This window comes from Plecotus auritus (genome assembly GCF_963455305.1).
Source record: "Plecotus auritus genome assembly, chromosome: 8".
Lineage (NCBI taxonomy): Eukaryota > Metazoa > Chordata > Mammalia > Chiroptera > Vespertilionidae > Plecotus > Plecotus auritus.
The window spans coordinates 59,580,494-59,600,767 of NC_137782.1; the positions used below are offsets into that span (position 1 = coordinate 59,580,494).

The 20,274-nt window shown below is 46.5% G+C and overlaps 1 protein-coding gene across 1 annotated transcript; it reads left to right on the forward strand.

Annotated features, from left to right (window-relative positions):
- Positions 1-5,543: 5,543 nt before the first annotated feature.
- Positions 5,544-9,945, forward strand: GHRH (growth hormone releasing hormone; the record flags this gene model as incomplete). Its single annotated transcript, XM_080684892.1, has 4 exons — positions 5,544-5,623; positions 5,943-6,047; positions 7,468-7,587; positions 9,930-9,945. The coding sequence occupies 4 exons, from the start codon at positions 5,544-5,546 to the stop codon at positions 9,943-9,945; spliced, it is 321 nt and encodes a 106-aa protein (XP_080541018.1).
- Between the last annotated feature and the right edge of the window lie 10,329 nt (positions 9,946-20,274).

Consider the following 20,274-nt stretch of genomic DNA (forward strand, 5'->3'; position numbering starts at 1 on the left):
CTACTAAGGAAAGAAAAACACTTATCTATAATGTTGACTCCCCTGAAGTCAAATAAAGTTGCACACGGACAAAAGAAAAGTATACGAACTTTTTAAAAGGCACATTGATCTCAGAAGGTAAACGAGCCCTTGGTGTTTTCACCGTAAGGAGTACTCCAATTACTGGAGTAGCAGTACTAGACTCTCTGTTCTTCTTGGAATCATATTATAACTTTGTGCTCTGTCCACTTGCTCAGAGAAAAAGGGAGAGTCCAATCTGAGTCTCAATTTGTAAGGGGCAGACCTCTTTCCCCTGTTAGGGCTTCTCAGTGTGATGCTAAAAATGGTCCTTTGGTTGACTTGTGAGTAATTGATTCTCTGACGCTGACAACACTTAGGAAAATGAAGGTATAAATGATGGCAGTGCTGCGCAGCCACCGAAGCAAACGCCGAGCTGAGGTCCGTGGAACTGGAGCAGCGCCTCATAGCAGAGGGAGACCTGCCACATCACAGGTAAGAGGGGGTTGTTCCTAGGGGCTGGGCTGGATGGGAGCATGAAAGTTGACCTTCTCACCAACTCAGAAACACCAAGTCAAAGAGGCCTACCACCATCCTCTTTGCCGTGGTCTGGTGAGTACATTGAGGCCCCTCGTTAGGGGATCTGGAACATGCTTTTGATGGTTGGCACCATATTGAGGTTGCCTGGGATGTGCGGCACCTCAACCCATGGAGAAGTGGCAGGCAGACAGACGTCTTGCAGGTGTCTGTGGAGGCGGTGAGGTCTCAGTGCTCCTTTAAGTGTGTGTAGGCAGGCTTCTGGGGCAAGACGTGGGCTGGCTACATTCTCCTGTCAACAGGATTCTGTATGGGTCGGAAAGGAGCCAAGTGGCGGTGCAAATCAATACCGCGCATCGATCGCTCAGAACCGATTCAACATAATTGCCTGGAAATTGATAACATTTTGCTTTCTTGCTCAATTGCAGCCATAATCATTCCTCTAGGTTTTAGACACAATTACCTGCCCTTGGAGCCCTCCATTACCCTCATGCTTATTTCCCGATCTTTGCTTTAATGGTCTTGAAGTATTTGTGTCTTTCATCATAAGCCACCTCAAACCCTTTCTGAAAGGAGGTGGGGTGTCACTCTCTTGGGTGACAATTCTAGACAAATCCTCATGAAAAACGTAAATTTCCTAAGACTTGGAACACTATCGGTGAAACAGTTTATAAACTGGACCAGGGTCCTTAAAATACAAAGAATGTTAAGAAAGGTAAAAGGCCCTAGTTGGTTTGGCTCAGTGGATAGAGCATTGGCCTATAGGTTGGAGGGTCCTGGGTTTGATTCTAGTCAAGGGCACATGCCTGGATGTGGGTTCAATCCCCAGTGCGGAGGAGGGGGCGGGGGTGCGGGAGGCAGCCCATCAGTGGTTCTCTCTCATCATTGGTGTTTCTGTCTCTCTCTCCCTCTCCCTTCCACTCTGAAATCAATAAAAATATAGTTGAAAAAAGAAAGAAAAGGAAAGGTAAAAGATTTTCTCCTTAGATGTTGAAAAGTGGCCTTGTTAGTTTGGGCACTTGAGACCTGACCTCTGTCATTAGCTAAAGGCATTTCTGCAGAATTCTCACAGCATTTGTGGCACGAAGGCTGGCGAAAGGTGGCATCTGATGTAGATAAGTGCCCATTTACCTGAATCCAGACAACCTCACATATATCTAATCCCAGAATTTGTTTGTAAGCAGTGCAGAAAGCTAACTGATCCTCATAATGACAGATAACAAACTCTAAAATGCTTTGGAGACATCAAGGAGTTGTCGATGATGAGGTTGGATTCGTGCTACACTTAAATCAGTGAATTCTAGCTCTTTAGACTGACCATGTGGAATGTGTCTGTCAACAGCTATGTTATCCTTGGTGATGCAACCTCTGTTCTACTCTTAGCATAAGCTGGATAATTCTTATTGTTTCCCATCTCTGTCCAATGGGATTTTCAACCCCCTGGATTGGTTTCTCACAGCCCAAAGGGCACAGTGGTGTCTTGACCCATCCCTGGGGCACTTGGTTTATGGCAGATGCTGTGCCTCTTGATTGACCAGACTACATAGTTGCTCATTCTGAATGAACAAGGGGTTACTGTATTTACTATGACTTGTCCCCCAAAGTCTGCTCTCTTATCAGGTTATTTTCTACTCCCTAAACCAGGGGTGGGGAACCTTTTTTCTGCCAAGGGCTATTTGGATATTTATAACATCATTCATGGGCCATACAAAATTATGAAGTTAAAAATTAGCCTTCTATATATATATTTTTTTAAATACATTTTTATTGATTTCAGAGAGGAAGGGAGAGGGAGAGATAGAAACATCAATGATGAGAGAGAATTATTGATTGGCTGCCTCCTGCACACCCACTACTGGGGATTGAGCCTGCAACTCAAACCCAGGTATGTGCCCTGACTGGGAATTGAACCTGGGACCTGTTGGTCCATGGGACAATGCTCTATCCACTGAGCCACCAGAGCTGAGCCTGCTATGTTTGGTAAACATTTAATTAACTTACCCCCTAATGCCTTAGCAGGGCCAGACCAAATGATTTTGTGGGCCTTTATGGCCCATGGGCCGGATGGTCTCCACCCCTGCCCTAAACCATTGAGTGTAAGCACAGGCCAACCAAGCAGTGACAAAGAGCAAAAGCTTTCCGTTTCCTCAGACCCCTTTCCCACCTGCAGGTGATGAATTCTGAAGCGCCCTGTGAATGGGGAGCGCTGTGAATAGGGTATTGTATCTGGGAGGCTGCCCAAGGGAACAGGAGGAAATCAGGTGGCCTGGGAATTGTGAGGCCCATTTGGAAGTGCACACACCAAAACTAATTCGATGGAGAACCATAGGCCCTCTCCTCTCTGGGCTCATTTCCTCAGCTATAAAATGAAGATGGCCCCGAAGGCGAAGGTGAAGGTGGGCTGGGCAGGCCAGGAGGGCACAGGGGCTGAGAATCACTTGTGCCAGCGCCTGGAGAAGGGGCAGGAGGTGAGGAGGCCAAGGGAGGGCTTAGGCCAAAAGCAGGGATTTTGGCTTGTTCTGGAGGGAGTGGGGGGCAGGCAAGGACTTCTGTACAGGCGAGTGGGGTTGTTAGGGGCATAGATGTGCTCAGGTCTTTAAAAGATCAGCAAAAAGCCCAGCTGGCGTGCCTCAGTGGTTGAGCATCAACCCATGAACCAGGAGGTCACGGTTCGATTCCAGGTGAGGGCACATGCCAGGTTTGCAGGCTCAATCCCCCGTAGGGGGCGTGCAGGAGGTGGCCAGTCAATGATTCTGTGATCATTGATGTTTCTCTCTCTCTCTCCCTCTCCCTTCCTCTCTGAAATCAATAAATATATATTTTAAAATATAAATAAATACATAAAATAAAAGATCAACAATGCAGAGGAAAGCCCAGGCTGAAGCTGGGAGACGGAAAAGGCAGTGGTTGTGTCCAAGGGCTCTCCTTGCCTCCAAAGGTCTCCCTGCTTAGGAAACTCTGGAGGTGGACCAGGTTAGCAAAGGGCAGCCACATGAAAGTGTGCTGAGGAGGACAGAAGACTGAAGGTCCTTGCTTTGGGGATCAAAGGCCTAAATTAGATGCAAAACACATCCTAGGGGCTTGTCGCATGGATGAAGGTGCAGGAGCTCTGGGTGGCATGGCAGGTGGACATCAAAGAGCAGCCCTCAGGGGCAGTGCCCTGTTCTCACCTTTTCTCTAGCCCAGTCCTTATCAGAAGCTTAGAAACTATTTGCAGGGTAAGGGGACTTGGACTTGACACGATGAGAAAAACTTCCTAACAAGAAGAGCCGCCTGGAAATAGGACAGACTTGCTTAGAGGTAGTGAGCTCCTGTCTTTCACTGAGTGTTTGAGCAGGAACTGGAGGATTGTCTGGGGTGGGGTAGAGGGAGGGTACACATCAAGAAGGGGCTGAAGACAGGCCTGGATGGTGGCTCCCTCCAGCTCTGGAGGTGGGTGTGGAGATCCGCCTGCATTGAGCTACCCCATGTGTGCTCAGCACCCAGTGTCTAGGAGAAGGGGGATGATGCCCTTAGAGGGCAAGTGAGCCCAGGAAAGGAAGGTGGACCCTGCCAGTGTTGAACCTGCTTGTGTGAAATCACTCTGAAGCAGGGCCAGGGAGGAAATTGAGCAATGTGGGGTAATCGTGGGAAAGGTGGGGTCCTGCTTTCTGGGGCGGGGGTGGGGTGGAGAGGGCTGGTGAGGCTTCTGGATGGGTCTGTATCCCCATGGAGTGGATATCCTACGGAAGTGGGGGGAGGGAGCCATGGGAGATGGAAAAACCCAATTCCTTGGTGAGTGAGTCACACCAGGGCAGAACTGGGTTGATAGCAAAGGCACCTCCCCGCCCCCGCCCCGCCCCCCTGCTGAAAAAGAGGAGGGCTCTTTCCCTGTTGACAGTTCTTCCTCTAATTGCAGAGTACCATGTCAGCAGGCCCCAATTACGGGTAATTACGTGATCTCTGAGATAATTCTGCTGCACAAGCTCCCCGGCTCCTTGGTCTCTTTCAGGACTCAAACTCTTCAGTGACATCTAAGCGTCTAGAGCAGGGGTGGACAAACTTTTTGACTCGAGGGCCACAATGGGTTTTTAAACTGGACCGGAGGGCCGGAACAAAAGCATGGATGGAGTGTTTGTGTGAACTAATATAAATTCAAAGTAAACATCATTACATAAAAGGGTATGGTCTTTTGGCTCCGCGGGCCGGATAGAACAGCCGAACGGGCCGGATCCGGCCCGCGGGCCGTAGTTTGCCCACGGCTGGTCTAGAGCAAGATTTATAGACTTCCCTTCCCTCCAACTCCACACAAAAACAAAACAGCCCATGCCTAATCAGACTACCTGAGCAGGTCTAATATTAGATCAGCACAGCAAAAGTTTGTGGCAAATTTCCCACACTACAGGGGCCTTGGTTCATCGAATGCTCACAAGGACCCTATGCAGTAGGTTGAGTTATCGATTCTATTTTATGGATAGAAAAACTGAGCCCCAGAAAGGAGAAGTCACTTGTCCTGGGATGCACAGCTAGTGGTGGCAGAGCCTGAATATGGACTCAAATTTGTCTGACTCAGAGACTAAGCGGTTAACCCGCTCAGTACTGTCAGTGCCACACAGCGGGGTGGGGCGTGACTTAGGAGAGACTAAGGGAAGGTAATTGCTCCTTCCCTATCCCTTGCTGAGGCTTGAATTCCATGTATAATGCCTTACAGGAAGGGGTAGTTCACCATTATTTTTAATTTTCTGTTCAACCCTATGAGGTCAGCAGGATAGCTTTATCATGCCCATTTTACAAATGGAAAAAATGAGGTCAGAACTTGTGACTGGCAGAGGCATAACTTGAACCCAGGTCTGTCTGACTTCCAGAGTCTGGGTTCTTCTTCCTACCCCACTCTTCCAAAGGACAAGGACCAAGGCTTGCACGAAGCCAAGTCTAGGGTTGGGCCCCGCCAGCAAAGGGCATCCCTGTGACTATGGCTACATATGACCTCCCCTCCTATCCCTTTCCAGGTGCCACCACAAGGGTGAAGGATGCCGCTCTGGGTGTTCTTCCTCATGGTCCTAACCCTCAGTGGTGGCTGCCACTGCTCCTCACACTCCCCGACCCTCAGGTAAGCGGTCCTGCCAACAAGGCCTGGATTTCCGTCACCCCAAAACCATCCCTTCTGGAGGAGGGGTGCTTAGAGGATGCAGAATCCAGCCATCAGGTGGCCTCCGCCATCTCCTCAGGAGCCCTCACTGCCATCTCTGGGAGGGGGACAGACTCTGAGCTCCAAAGAAGTTGTCTAGCCCAGGTTCCAGTTCTCTCTGGGGATGAACAGGGAAAAGGGCAATACAAGGACCTTACAGAGACCTAATGAATGCAGCCACCTCTGTCCCCTCACCTGGGCCCACCAGACCACCCTTTGACCTTTGACTCCTCCCACATAGGATGCCACGGTATGCAGATGCCATCTTCAGCAACAGCTATCGGAAGGTGCTGGGCCAGCTGTTTGCCCGCAAGCTGCTCCAGGACATCATGAGCAGGCAGCAGGCGTAAGCAGAAGTTCTAGGAATTTCTTTCCACACTGTAACTGCATCAGAGTTTGGAGGGACCAAGTTTGGTTTCTTCCTCTGCAAAGCATATGTCATTTCTGGGCTAGCCACAGCAGAAGGACCCCAGTGTCAAATCTCAGCTTACCTCTAGCTATTAAATGACTGTTGAATACTTGTCATGTGCTTCTCCCTATGCTGGGCTCCAATAGCAACAATACTGATGGTAGTTACCAGTAGATCGTTACTCTGTGCCAGAAACAAAGGCTGTGCATTGGGATATTTACATGCACTTGGCACAGTGCTGGACACAGTAAGCCCTTGGAACTGTTAGCCATTATTCCTCATTTCTTATTTGCTCTAACAACCCTATAAAGCAGGACTCTTACCCTCATCATCTGGAGCCATTAATAGCTTCTAAAGGACACACACCAAAGAGTGGCAGATCTCGGATCCAAGCAGCCTAATTCCACAGCCCGTACATTTTTCAGTTTTCATTTTGAAAAAATTTCAAACTTACAGAGAAGTTGCATCAATGGTACAAAGGACTTCCACATACACTTCCCTATATTCAATAATTTCTAACATTTTTATCATATTTGCTTACTCTATAGCTATAGCTAGATATAGACCTATACATACACATGCAAACACATTTATTATTATTATTATTATTATTATTATTATTATTATTGCAGAACTGCTTGAGAGTAAATTACAGTCATCATGACCCTTTACCCTTAAATACTACTATGGGTGTCTCCCAATATCTAATGAAAGGACATTCTCTTACCTAATCACAGTATAATTATCACTTAGGGTCCCTATTCAAAATGTCCTTTATAACAGGTATTTCTTTTCCTGATTCAGGATCCAACCCAGGATCATGGGTTGTATTTAGTTGTCATGGCTCTTTAGATTTTTTCATCAGGAACAGTTCCTGTCTTTTATGCCATTGACGAATTTGTTTAGTAAAGTCCAGTTGTTTATAGAATGTCTCTCATACTGGACTTGCTTGATGCATTCTTGTGATTAGAGTCAGAGTGTGCAACAGAAGTAAAGTGTCCTTCTCAGTGCATTGTCTCAGGAGACACATGAGGTCGATTTGTCCCAGTATTGGTGATAACTTTGATCACTTGGTTAACATGGTGTCTGCTGGGAGAAAAGTTAATATTTTCCCTTTTGTAATTAATAAGTAATCTGTGGGGAGCTAGTTTGTAAATGTCTATTTTGGAGCCTTTACTCTTCACTACATGTATACTGCCTTCCTAAATGTTGCTGCATCTAATTCAGTTGGATTAGATACCAGATATCAGAACAGGGACACACCCTGCTCTGCTCACTTTGCCCTGGCCCTTCCCAGGCCTCTCCACATCCTACCCAAAGAGCAACCTCAGCTGTGTCTCTTTTTCTAATGGAATAGAAAGAGAAACCAGGAGCAAGGAGCAAAGGTGTGGCTTGGGCGTCAGGTGGACAGCATGTGGGAAGACCAAAAGCAGATGGCATTGGAGAGCATCCTGGCGGCCCTGTCGCAGAAGCTCAGGTGGGAATACATGCATGTGTAAGTGTATGTATGGGTATGTGTATGTATATGTGTGCATGCACATGTGTGTATATGCATATCTAGGGAGCTCCAAGGCTTCCTTCCCCAAGGGTCAGCAAGAAGAGGAAAGAATCTCCTCCTCTCCAAAAGCATGGGGCTCTGCCAAGCCCTCCTGACACACATCAGGAACTGGAGGAAGGGGAGAAAATGTGTGACAGTGACTGGATCTTATCCACTGCTGTGTCTCCTGTGTAGCAAGAGGCTGGGCTCAGCGTCTGTGTCCAAAAACGTAACTCACCCAATCGTTCTGGGATAGAACCCAAGAACCTGAATGTTAACAAGTGTCGGGGGCGGTTCTGTTGGGCGTGATCTGAGAGGTGTGCTCTGGGTTCCTTTGCCAAGTTCACAAAACTATAAAGTCAAAGGAAGACCAGCCCCTCCCAACACCCTCAGGTAGACTAGTGTGTGCAGCACTCAAGCGGGGGAGAGATGGGAATGACACCCCATCTCACTGACCCTCGCATTCCCACTGGGAGTCAGGGAAAATGAGGAATGAGCTTTCCCATTTTACAGAGGAGGAAAACTGAGGCAAAGGGGCAGCAGCTGGCTCCAAGTCAGGGACTGGTAGGCCCAACCAAAACCTGCTGCTTCTCTTCACTTCTTCACAAGAAGCCCACTTAGCGGACTGTTTCCCAAGAATGACATGACTGTTGGGAGAAACTCTGCTATATTTTTTAGGCTGATTTTCAACTGTGAGCACAAATGTGTCCCAGCATGACTTTGCCAGGCACTTCTGGACCTATTAAGCAAATCCAGTTCCCAACAGAACTCTCCATGTGCTCCCTTACCTTCCTTCCAACCTAATTAGACACCAAGAGCTCAGAGATCTCACCAACCTCAGTCCTGTGGAGATACAAGCAGCAACAGGCTGATGGGCAGCGGCAGGAGGGGTGAGAACCAGGCTGGGAGGCAGGATGCACACCTGAGCCCCAGGTCTGGTTCGGCAGCCAATTCACTGTACACAGCAGGCTGGCTGCCTAGTTTCCTCCTCCGTGAAAGGAGGGGGTAAGCACCGACTACCTCTAACGTCCCTAATGCCTCTAAGAATAATGCCTACCTTGTGCCTCTCATGTTGGGATTAGGTCATCATTCACCTGCTTTATGGCTCCCACAAGGCCCAGTAGGGTGGAGTGGCCTCAAGGAGGGCCAAGTCCTAAGAATGGAGGCTTTGTTCCTGCAGGTTAAAAGCCAGAGGCTTCACAGAGCTCAAATTCACAGAGCAGCAGGAAGGGGCCTATGGAGGCTGCTATGGCCATTGTTCCCCCTCCAGCTCAACTGCTGCAAATACCAGGGTATCACTGGTGGGCCTGGAAAAACATAAAATAAGAGTAAGTTCTTCTACCTTGATAGTGCAGAGTCGAATGATTTGGCAGATGGCACACTTTTGCACCCACCAGCCTTCATGTCCACTTAACAGCCCTGTAAAGTAACTGAGGGTCAGATTTGTCTGTCCTCCTGGCCTGGAGTAAAAACATCCAATGCCTTTTATGTGCCAGTCTCTGAGCTGAGGGAATAGCAAGGAATAGGACAGCAGTGGTCCCTGCTCTCATGGAATTCATAATGCAATGAGACGGACAAAACTTAAACAAGTACTGGTACAGTGGATTATTTAATTTGTGATAAATGGTAAGAGACATAAGGGATATGGTGAAGGTGTGTTCCAGAAGGTGACTTCAAAGGAAGTGATCAGCCTGGGATCTCAGTGGAAGAAGATCAGCAGAACTGGGGCTAACAATGAGGTTCTTTTTAACATTTATTTTATGGCATTTGTTCTTGTCTGTCTGACTTATTTTACTTAGTACGATACCTTCCAGGTACTTGCAAATGGTACTATTTCATTCTTTTTTATGGTTGAGTAATATTCCATTGTATATATGTACCACCTCTTCTTTATCCAATGGCCTACTGATGGGCACTCGGGTTGCTTCCATAGCTTGGCTTTTGTAAATAATGCTGCAATGAACATAGGGGTGTATATATCTTTTTGAATTCATGTTTTGGATTTCTTCAGGTAATGACCCAGAAGGGGGATTGCTGAGTCATGGGTAGCTCTATTTTTAACTTTTTGAGGACCCTCCATACTATTTTACATAGTGACTGCACCAATTTACTATCCTACCAACAGTGCACAAGGGCTCTCTTCTCAAGAATGAGGTCCTTTTGGGACCCAGACAATCACTCTTAACACTGGAACATCCATCACCCTGGTTTCAACTGTCCATGCCCTAACCTGCCCTTTCTTCAGTCCCCATGATTGAGCTTTTTCTTTCTTTCTGCAACAGGAATTCCCAAGGATGAAGATTCTGCCTGTGTTTTATGCTGCCTGGAGCCAAAACACAACTGCATCCAGTTCATCCTATTTAATTTTTGACCTACTTTTTCATTTATAAATACAATAAAATTCCCCTATCCTGGTCTGCAGTTCAATTTTCTTTAATCTTCCACCTAATTTGTATGTGTTTTACATAGTTACGTTTCCCAAAGTGGTATTACATGGTATTATAATAAAAAAAAAAAACACTAACATTTACCAGACTGGGCAGTACCACCTGGGCAGCTGCATGCCTAGAATCTCATATGCTTTTCACACAGCCCAAAGGGAGGTATTGGCACCCTTCTCATTTCACAGACAAGGAACGGAGGTACAGAAAGATTAACCGGATTGCTATAGTCACAGCCAACAAGGAGAGTGCTGGGATTTAAACCAAGGGAGTACAGCTCAGAACCAGCCTCTTAACCATATTCTTCTACTCTGGGCCAAACTCATCCTTCATTCATTTGATGACTTGTTCATCTATAAGCAGTATCATTTATTCATTCAACGTATATTTATAGAGTACCTACTATGTGCCAGGCATTGTTTTAGGCACTGGGAATATAGTCGCAAACAGACAAAGCCCCTGACCTCATAGAGTTTACATTCAAATTAGGGGAAGAATAACAAAAACAAGTACATATAGAATATGTCAGATAGTGGCAATTACAAAGGATAAATATTTAAGGGGATGGGAATGCTGGAGGGCATTATTTTATCTATAATGTATACCTGTGCTGTGTAGTGGTCAGGGAAGGCCTCATTGATAAGGTAACACTAGAGTAAAGGCCTGAAGGAAGCAGGGTGTTGGCCTTGTGAATATCTGGGTCAAGAACATTCCATACAGAGTGAAAATCCAACACAAAGGCCCTGAGGCAAGAGCGGGGAAGGAGGAAGAATAAGGAGGTTAGAGTGGCTAGAACAGAAAGAAGGTGTTAGAAGAAGGAAAGGAGGCCCAGATGGAGCAGGAGGCCAGCTCATGAGGACCCTGCGAGGCCATGGTAAGGACTTTGGATCTCACCCTTGGTGAGACTGAAGTCATCACAGAGTTCTAACAGAAGAATGACCTGATCGGACCTGCATTTAAAGTCACTCTGAGATAGGGTCAAATTCTGAGTACAATTTTAAAAATATATGTTTTTATTGATTTTAGAGAGGGAGAAAGGGACAGGAAGAGAGCAACATTGATCCACTGCCTCCTGCAAAGCCCGTACTGGAGCTCAAGCTGGAAACCCGGGCATGTGCCCTGACCAGGAATCGAACCGACCACCTCTGGATGTGTGGGATTATGCTCAACCAACTGAGCCACACAGGCCAGGGCTCTGGATACATTTTTAGGGTAGAACTCATTTGCTGATGGATAGAGTATGGGGATTGGAGATGAGTCAAGAATGACTCCAAAATTTTTGACTTGAGCAACTGAAGAATGGAGTTGCCATTTAGGAGCTTAGTGGATGGGAGAAGACTTCAGAGATGGGTTAGACATGTGGAAGTCTAAGTGAGGATGCTGAGTAGGCACCTGGATATCCTGAGTCTGGAGACTGGAGTTAGGAGAGAGGTCCGGGCAGCCGGTTTGGTTTGGCAGCTGTCACATTTAGATGGTTTTAAAATCAGGAAAGTGAGTTCGATCATCAAGAAAAAAGTACAGAAAGAGTAGAGAAGAGGTCCAAGAATTGAACCTGGGGCACTCCCCCATTTAAAGTTTGGAAAAAAGATGAAGAACCAGCAAAGAAGACTGAGAAGGAGCAGGCAGTGATCTACTGGGAAAACTACGAGAGAGAAATTTCAGAAGTCAACTGAAAAAAGTGTTTCAAGAATAAGAGTGATCTGCTGTACAAAGTGCTGCAGAAGGGTCAGGTCAGTTGAGAACTGACCATGGAGGACATTAATGACCTTGGCAAGAACAAACTGGGAGGAATGGTGGAGGCAAAAGTCTGACATGAGGGGGTTCAAGAGCAAATGGTAGGAGAGGAATCAGAGCTGTCGAGTATAGACCTAGCTGTCCAATATGGCAGCTACTAGTCTCAGGTGGCTACTGAACACTTGAAATGTGGCTAGTATGAACTGAGACATGCATTAAGTGTAAAATAGACACTGGATTCTAAAGACAACATGAAAAATAGCTCACTTTTTTTTGTATTGATTACATGTTAAAATAATATTTTGGATATATTAGGTTAAATAACATATTTTAAATTTTTCATCTGTTCCTTTTTTAGTTTTTTATTGTTGTTACTAGAAAATTTTAAAAATCACCCACATGCCTTGCACTACATTTCTATTGGATAGCATCAGTAGCGATAATTCTTTTATTTTTGCTATAAAAGGAAGATGAGAACTGAAGTCACTGACCAGAGGTACCTATGTCAGTGATTGTTGCCGGTGGAAATTGTATTATTTCACAGAGTCTCAAGAAAAGCATGGGAGGATGAGGTCTGGTGGTAAGATTTATGTGGGTGGAAATAGAAGGCTACCCCAGGTTCCTAGTGTCTCATCTCCATCCATCCCGTCATGGAAAAAGTCCAACCTTGTCTTTATCAGGCCCAGAAATAGGGCCAGTGTCCAGACATTTTGCGCCATTGGTTTGGCCCATGTTAAAGCTGAGTCCATTCCAGTCTTTGTCTGTCCCCATCCAGCTAGCATAGTCTGCTTCCAGCTGCACTTCAGCTGGTGCTGCTGTACCCAGGCTCACACTGTCTGTCATGGGCCCCAGGTGGCTGCTAGGGCCACATGGCTGCTATGGAGAGAAAACGCACAAGCCAACTGGGCAAGCACATGTTACCAGGTGAGAGAGCACATTGTTAAGCTTGGGTTATATTATCTCCGGCTTGGGGAGGACCAGATGGGCTTTCAAACTAACCAATCAACTTCCCAATCATTTGGGGTTCTCTCCCTAACCAGTACATTTCCTAAATCTTCCCTGGGGGTTCTGTGTCCCTTATCCAATCCAACCCTTTCCCCAGGCTAGACAGGCAGGCCTCTGTGGCTACCATCTTGGCTTTTACTGTGCATGCCTCATAGAAGCATCTCCCCTGTGCCATTTTGGTTTCTACTGGGCATGCGCCCAACAGAGGAATTTTCCCTTTATTAAAGTTCTACCTTTCCCCCCAGTAATCTGCAGGGAACTGCCCTGGGGACTGTGTGAAGCTATAGCTCTCTAGTGAAACCGGCCCAATATTGGACTCAGCTTTCCAGTTTATTGGGTTTAATAACATTTTATTCCCATTGTTCCCTTCTTTTATTAATATCTAGCCACCTACAATAATATAGTTACTCAACTTTTTCTATTTATGAATCATTTCACTTGGGCCAGATATTTCCACACAAAACCTGCCTCTTATTAGAACTGTGAACTTTCTAGGGGGATCAATATGTTATACCGGTGTTATCAGAAGTAAAAATTCATTGAGCTGCACACTTAAGATTTGTACATTTTACTATAAGCATATGAAATCTTTTTTAAAAAATGTGAAAAGTCTGGATGATGGGATGTAAGTTTGATTAAAAGTAGAAGAATCACAGATTTTAGTTGGTGGGGACTCAGAGATGAGCAATGCCACCCCCATCATTTTCCAGCTGGGGACACAGTCCCGTGAACTTCCCTGCCAGCAAGAGAATAGAAAGCCACCTTGGTTCTTCACAGCAGCGGTGGCCAACCTTTTGGACTTCATGGACCACCAGTGGTCCGCGGACCACCAGTTGGCAACTGCTGCTTCACAGGGTTTAGACCACCTGCTCTCCCTGGAAACCCAGTTTACCTTCCAAGAAAGGATGTGAATCGTGGAAAAGCCTCCACAAGGGGCTACTGTGGCAGAGGAGACAGTATGAACAATGGAGAAACAAAAGCCCCCTCAAGAAAAAAAAGGCTGGCATTGAGGGCAGGCGGTCCACTTCAATCAAGAGCAGCAGACAGCTGAGAACCTGCCAAGGAACAAAGGAGGGGACTGCTGAATAGGGGACGCACTCAGGCCAGCCCCACGCCCACTCCATCCCCCAGACCCACCTGCTCATCTCTTTCCTCCTCCTGTCTCCACAGAAGCAAACACTGAGGGCTCTCTGAACTTCCAATTAGTTTTTCAAATGAAATCGTGACTATTTGGGACCTGCTGCTACTTGTGGTTTTCGAGGTGAATGCAATTACAAAGGCAGAAACCATGATGGCAACAATTCCGGTGCTTCATCACCATTAACAACGACACTAATGGAGCCTTAAGACTTAACCCCTCTCCACAGAGGTGCTGGGAGCTTCCCGTCCCGTGGGGATCCTACTTAAGACCGAGTGTTACTTTCCCCCCTAAAGAAATGCCCTAATCAATGGGGGACTCATCACTTTCGATAATAATCCCTTATGGTCTATTGAAGTTCACAAAGAGGTTTCCATGCATCACTTCATTTGCTCCCTACCACAGCCCTCTGGAGAGGCAGAGCAGGGTGCAGGCCTCACATGGAGGCCAGAGGAGCAAAGCCAGGAACTGATTCCTGATGCCAGGGTAGTGCTCTTTGTTGTTTCACGACTCCCAGTCCCTCAGGAAATGTGAGCTGGGCAACCAAGTGAAATAAAGAACAAACAAACATGCATGGACCGGGTATACACCGTTTCCTGGGCCCCAGCTAAAAGCACACAGGAAATAATATCTACACTAATCAGAGCAAAGAGTCAATGCTAAGTGCCAGGCGCTGTGGTATGTGCTTCGGGTGTGAGCTCAATTAATCCTTAGAAAGCCCTCAGAGGTATTATTCCCATTTTACTGATGGGAAACTGAGGCCCAGAAAGGTTAAAAAAAAAAAGATGTCAAAGGACACACAGTGAATTAGGGAATTCAGAGTAGGTCAGTTGGACTCTAAACTGCTGTGCTTAGTACTCCTTAGAGAAGGCCCAGCACGACTGTGGTGTCAAAAAAAAAAAAAACACCCAGAGATGCACAGTCGTAAAAATGTGGTTAGAACAGATTTTACTCAGGACTATTGTAACAGGGAAAAAGAGACCTCAGTATAGAACTTGACTCAATTCCAAATACTGCCTAGGCAACGAGAACTTACAGCCAAGGAGCAGGGTGGGGATCAGGGGGTGGAAACTTTAAGAGGAAATGCCAGGGATCAGTGGGATTCTGGCTAAACCGACCTAACAGGATTCCTGAAGGCAGGTGAGCATGATCAGTTATCACTTGGGAAATGGTGGAGGAGGAGCCAATCAGATATCAAGGTGATCAGATATTGAATGTGGGGGTTTCTCGTTAAATTGACTCAGCAGGGTTCTCCCTAAAACTAGATTTTACAAGGAAGTGCACAGATGGGCCTCGGAGTAGATTTGGAAGCCTGACTAAAGGTTGGTCAAGCAAAGTATCTTTACCAGTAGTAATTTGAGCGACAAATCCAGTGGATTTCATTAGCTATAGGAATTAGCCTAGTGTCAGCTCCGGCCTCCCCAGATTCTCCCTGCAGCCTTGCTCCAGAGCTGGGCGCTAAGAGCCTTTCAAGAAGCTTCAGGTGGGAAGCCAGAGAGCATGCGAGGGAAGTTTCTGCCTCTGCCATATCCCAGCATAAAATTCTAGTTCTCTAGAATTTATCGTTGGTCTTAAAATAAAATCTATTCCCTTCACCATGGCCCTTAAAAGCTGTATTTGACCCTGGCCACTGGCTCAGATGGTTGGAACATCATCCTGTGCACCGAAGGGCCACTGGTTCCATTCCCAGTCAGGGCACATACCCAGGTTTCGGGTTGGGTCCCCTGTCGGGGTGCATACGGGAGGCAATAGATTGATGTTTCTCTCACATGGATGTTTCTTTCTCTCTCTTCCTTCCTCTCTCTCTAAAATCAGTAAAAGCATATTCTCGGGTTAGGATTTAAAAAAAAAAAAGCAGGGAGCATTTTCCTAATCCTTTGAGATTTTGCTTCCCAGCAATTGTCATGTTTGGCTCAAATAAACTCATAAAAATTCTTTAAAAAAAAAAAAGGCAGTATTTGTTCAGGCTTCTGAGGATACTCTTCTCCTTGCTAACTGCACCCTAATTGCACTGGCCTACTTTCAGCTCAAATATGCCAAGATCTTGCCTCAGAGCCTTTGCATTTGTTAATTCTCTGCCTAGAGTCTCTGCCCCAGCTCTGCAAAGGTCCTTCTTGTCCTTTAGGGCAGTTTAGCTTTCCCAACCCCTCTAGATAAAACTGCTTCCTTTAAAGCCCTTCTCATGTTTGTAATCATTTTGCTCCCTTTCCCCTTACCCTCCAGGATCTAAGTGGACCAAGAGCAGGGAATGTATGTCTTGCTCACTGCTATAGTTCTGGGCACAGCACCAAGCCTAGCACAGAACAAACGTGTGCTGTTGCTTGATTCCCCAGCTCCCTCTGGGTCTGCAGGCCAGCCCTGCCTCTAGGAAGCCGTTTCCTGACTCCCTTTCTTCCAGCCACTGCACTTCTATCATCAGGCCCAGTTCCCTTTCTCCATAGCGCTGTCCATCAGGCCTCATCCGGTCTGTCTTCCAGAACTGTACAGGTCTGGTTACAGGGGTAACCAGCAGCCTGCCCAGCTCTCAGCTTTCATCCCTTCCACACCACTCTAAGCTGAGGTCCCTAAGGGACACTAGAAGCCACCCCACAGCAATGGGAGGTCAACATCACATTTTCCCCTCAGGGTGGGATAAGCTAAAACTTTTTTTCTAAAAGCAAGGCTTCCAGGATTGGAAACCAAAATGGCGGCATAGGTAAGCACCTAAACTGCTGCCTCGCACAATTTCAAAACTACAACTAAAAGACAGAACGGACACCATCCAGAACCACAGGAAAGCTGGCTGAGTGAAAATTCTACAACTAGAAGGAAAGAGAAAAGCTCACAGAGAATTGGAGGTACCGCAAAGGGTCTTTGTGCGCGCAGAGAGGAAGGGCGGCTGAGAGCCTGGCTGACTTTCTCTGGCGGAAGGGGGAAGGAAGCCCCCGACCGCACTGAACCCCAATTCTGACTGCACTGAACCCCAGTCCCGGGCAAAACCCCGTGGACCCAGGCTCATACAGGGGGAGTCTAGACTGTCAGGTAGAGAGAAAGGCACCCAGAGACTCGGAGACCTGGGGGAGCCCCGGCAGGCAGAGCTCTGGAGGCGCGCGTGCCAGTGCGCACAAAGGCTGCAGAGGTTGCCAGAGGCTTTCCCTAGCAGAAGGGAGTCCGAAGCTCCTGACTGCACTGAACCCCAATTCTGACTGCACTGAACCCCAGTTCCAGGCGAGCCCCTGGGGACCCATGCTCTTACGGGGGGGAATCTGGACTCTCGGGCAGAGACTTGGGAGCTGGGGAAGGCAGAGGTCTGCAGGCGCACGCATGCCAGTGCGCACAAAGGCTGCGGAGGTTGCCACAGGCTTTCCCTAGTGGGAGTCAGAAGCTCCTGACTGCACTGAGCCCCAGTTCTGACTGCACTGAACCCCAGTTCCAGGCGAGCCCCTGGGGACCCACGCTCTTGTGGGGGGAATCTGGACTCTTGGGCGGAGACTCGGAGCCAGGGAAGGCAGAGGTCTGCAGGTGCGCACGCGCACAAGGGCAGGGCTGACTGGAAGCCAAGATTGTCTGCTCCGCCCTGAGACTCCACCCCATCCAAGCTGAGCACAGAGGCTATTGCAATTTGGCAAGGCTAATCCTATAAGGCTGTCTCCAGCACCGAACTTCTCCCAGCACAGACACAGCTGATCCTTACAGCCATCTGGCCTGGAGGTCAATTCCTCCCAGTGATACCAACGACAATCAAGACTTAACTACAACAAGGCTGTACACACAGTCCACAAAGGGGTGCACCAAGAGTGTCCACCTCAGGTTAACTGGGGAGGCAGACCCACTGGGCCATATAGGAAACCTAGCACACAAATCTACCCTACCAACTCAGGGAAGCAGTGAAAATGCGGCGTCAAAGAAACAGATCACAAACGAAAGAAACAGAGAAAAACAAACAACTGGATATAGAATTCAAAACCACGGTTATAAGGCTTTTCAAGAATATCATAGAAAAGGCCGATAAATATAACGAGACCCTCGAAGATATGAAAAAGGACCAACTAGAAATTAAACATACACTGACTGAAATAAAAAATATTATACAGAGACCCAACAACAGAGTAGAGGAACACAAGAATCAAGTCAAAGAATTGAAATACAAAGAAGCAAAACACACTCAACCGAAAAAGCAAAAAGAAAAAAAATCCAAAAAGTTGAAGATAGTGTAAGAAGACTCTGGGACAACGTCAAGCGTACCAACATCAGAATTATGGGGTGCCAGAAGAAGAGAGAGAGCAAGATATTGGAAACCTATTTGAAGAAATAATGACCAAAAACTTCCCCCACATGGTGAAAGAAATAGACTTACAAGTCCAGGAAGCGCACAGAACCCCAAACAAAAGGAATCCAAAGAGGACCACACCAAGACACATCATAATTAAAATGCCAAGAGCAAAAGACAAAGAGAGAATATTAAAAGCAGCAAGAGAAAAACAGTTAATTACCTACAAGGGAGCACCCATACAATTGTCAGCTGATTTCTCAACAGAAACTATGCAGGCCAGACGGGAGTGGCAAATTTTCAATGTGATGAATAGCAAGAACCTACAACCAAGATTACTCTACCCAGCAAAGCTATCATTCAGAATTGAAGGGCAGATAAAGAGCTTCACAGATAAGGAAAAGCTAAAGGAGTTCATCACCACCAAACCAGGATTACATGAAATGCTGAAGGGTATTCTTTAAGAAGAGGAGGAAGAAGAAAAAAGTAAAGATAAAAATTATGAACAACAAATACGTATCTATCAACAAGTGAACCTAAAAATCAAGTGAATTAAAAACCTGAGGAACAGAATAATCTGGTGAATATAATAGAATCAGGGGCATAGAAAGGGAGTGGACTGATAATTTTCAGCGGGAAATGGGTATGGGGGGGTTCAGGAAGAGACTGGACAAAAATCATACACCCATGGATGAGGACAGTGGGGGGGAGGTAAGGGCAGAAGGTGGGGTGGGAACCAGGTGGAGGGGAGCTATGGGGGGAAAAAGGAGAAACAATTGTAATAATCTGAATAAAGATTTATTTAAAAAATAAATTAATTAATTAATTAATTAATAAGTAAAAGCAAGGCTTCCAGTCCTTTGTCCACAGGAGTGAAGTGGCAGGCGGAAGAGCACATTGTGCTATGAGGACTGACACCTGTGAGGGACGGGGCTCTGGCACACTGGGGAGTGCTGGCCCCATCCATTGGGAGGAGCTGCTCTTCAGTTCCAGCTGATTATTGCCAACTCTGAAACCAAAACCCGAAACCTAGATTTTTACATGAATCTTCTCAATTTTAAATGTTAGCTACTAATTCAATTAAAAAAAAAACCACTATGGGTCAAATAAAACATATCTATGGGCCACCAGCTTGCAACCTCTGGGAAGGTGAGGCCGCCTTCTTCCCATTTTAGAAGCATCCCTGTAATTGCCCACATGGCCCTCTTGTCTGCAGAATCTCATTCAGAGCTAGCCCAAAGTTCCAGTACCTCCTTTTGCTTTTTCCCAATCAATATCTCAATTTCCTCACTGTAATGAAGTCCAGCTTGGAAAGCAATCTGAATAAAAAACACTCTCTACCCCCAAATTCAATACTGTTAGGATCAGCTGCATTTCAAAAGTTATCTAAATGTATTAGTTATGTTTCAATTAATAGAATTAGAAGCAATGAGCCAAAGTACATGACTTTGGGCCAGTTAGGAAATATGCCAAGCACTGAGCAAGTGCTTGAAATGCATGAAACTGCTTCAGTCAGATGAGGTTATTATCTGTCTTTTACTGAAGAAAAAAAGGAGGCTTAGAGAAGTTCAGGTCCTTGCCCAAAGTCCCTCACCCTAATAGTGGTAACAGCAGGTCTGCCTGACACTGAAGTCTATACACTTAACCACACTAATTCAACGTTACTTCTCCAAGTGGTATTATATAACCCCCATGTAATGGTGGTCCTGGGCATGACCTCACAAGGGATATTCTTGAGATGTGTGTGATCCTCTAAGATAATGCATGTGGTCAGCCTTCTTTTGAGACAATGCCTCCCCTTCCCCATTGCACACTGACACCAAACTTTCAAGGCAAAAGCAAAGCCTTCAGATACCAACAGGGCCCCTAGGCAGATGGTTGGTACCCAGGGCTGGAGAAGAAAGGACACTGGCTTTTCCAGGTGAGAAGGACCAATGTGAAAGGGCCTGAAGAAGCGTCCAGGCTATTGTGTCAACAATACTTTCCAATTAAGTACTCGTGTGTGCGCCCCAGGAGTCCCACAGTCCAAAACTATTAGAATAAACTCTCAATCAAGCCTT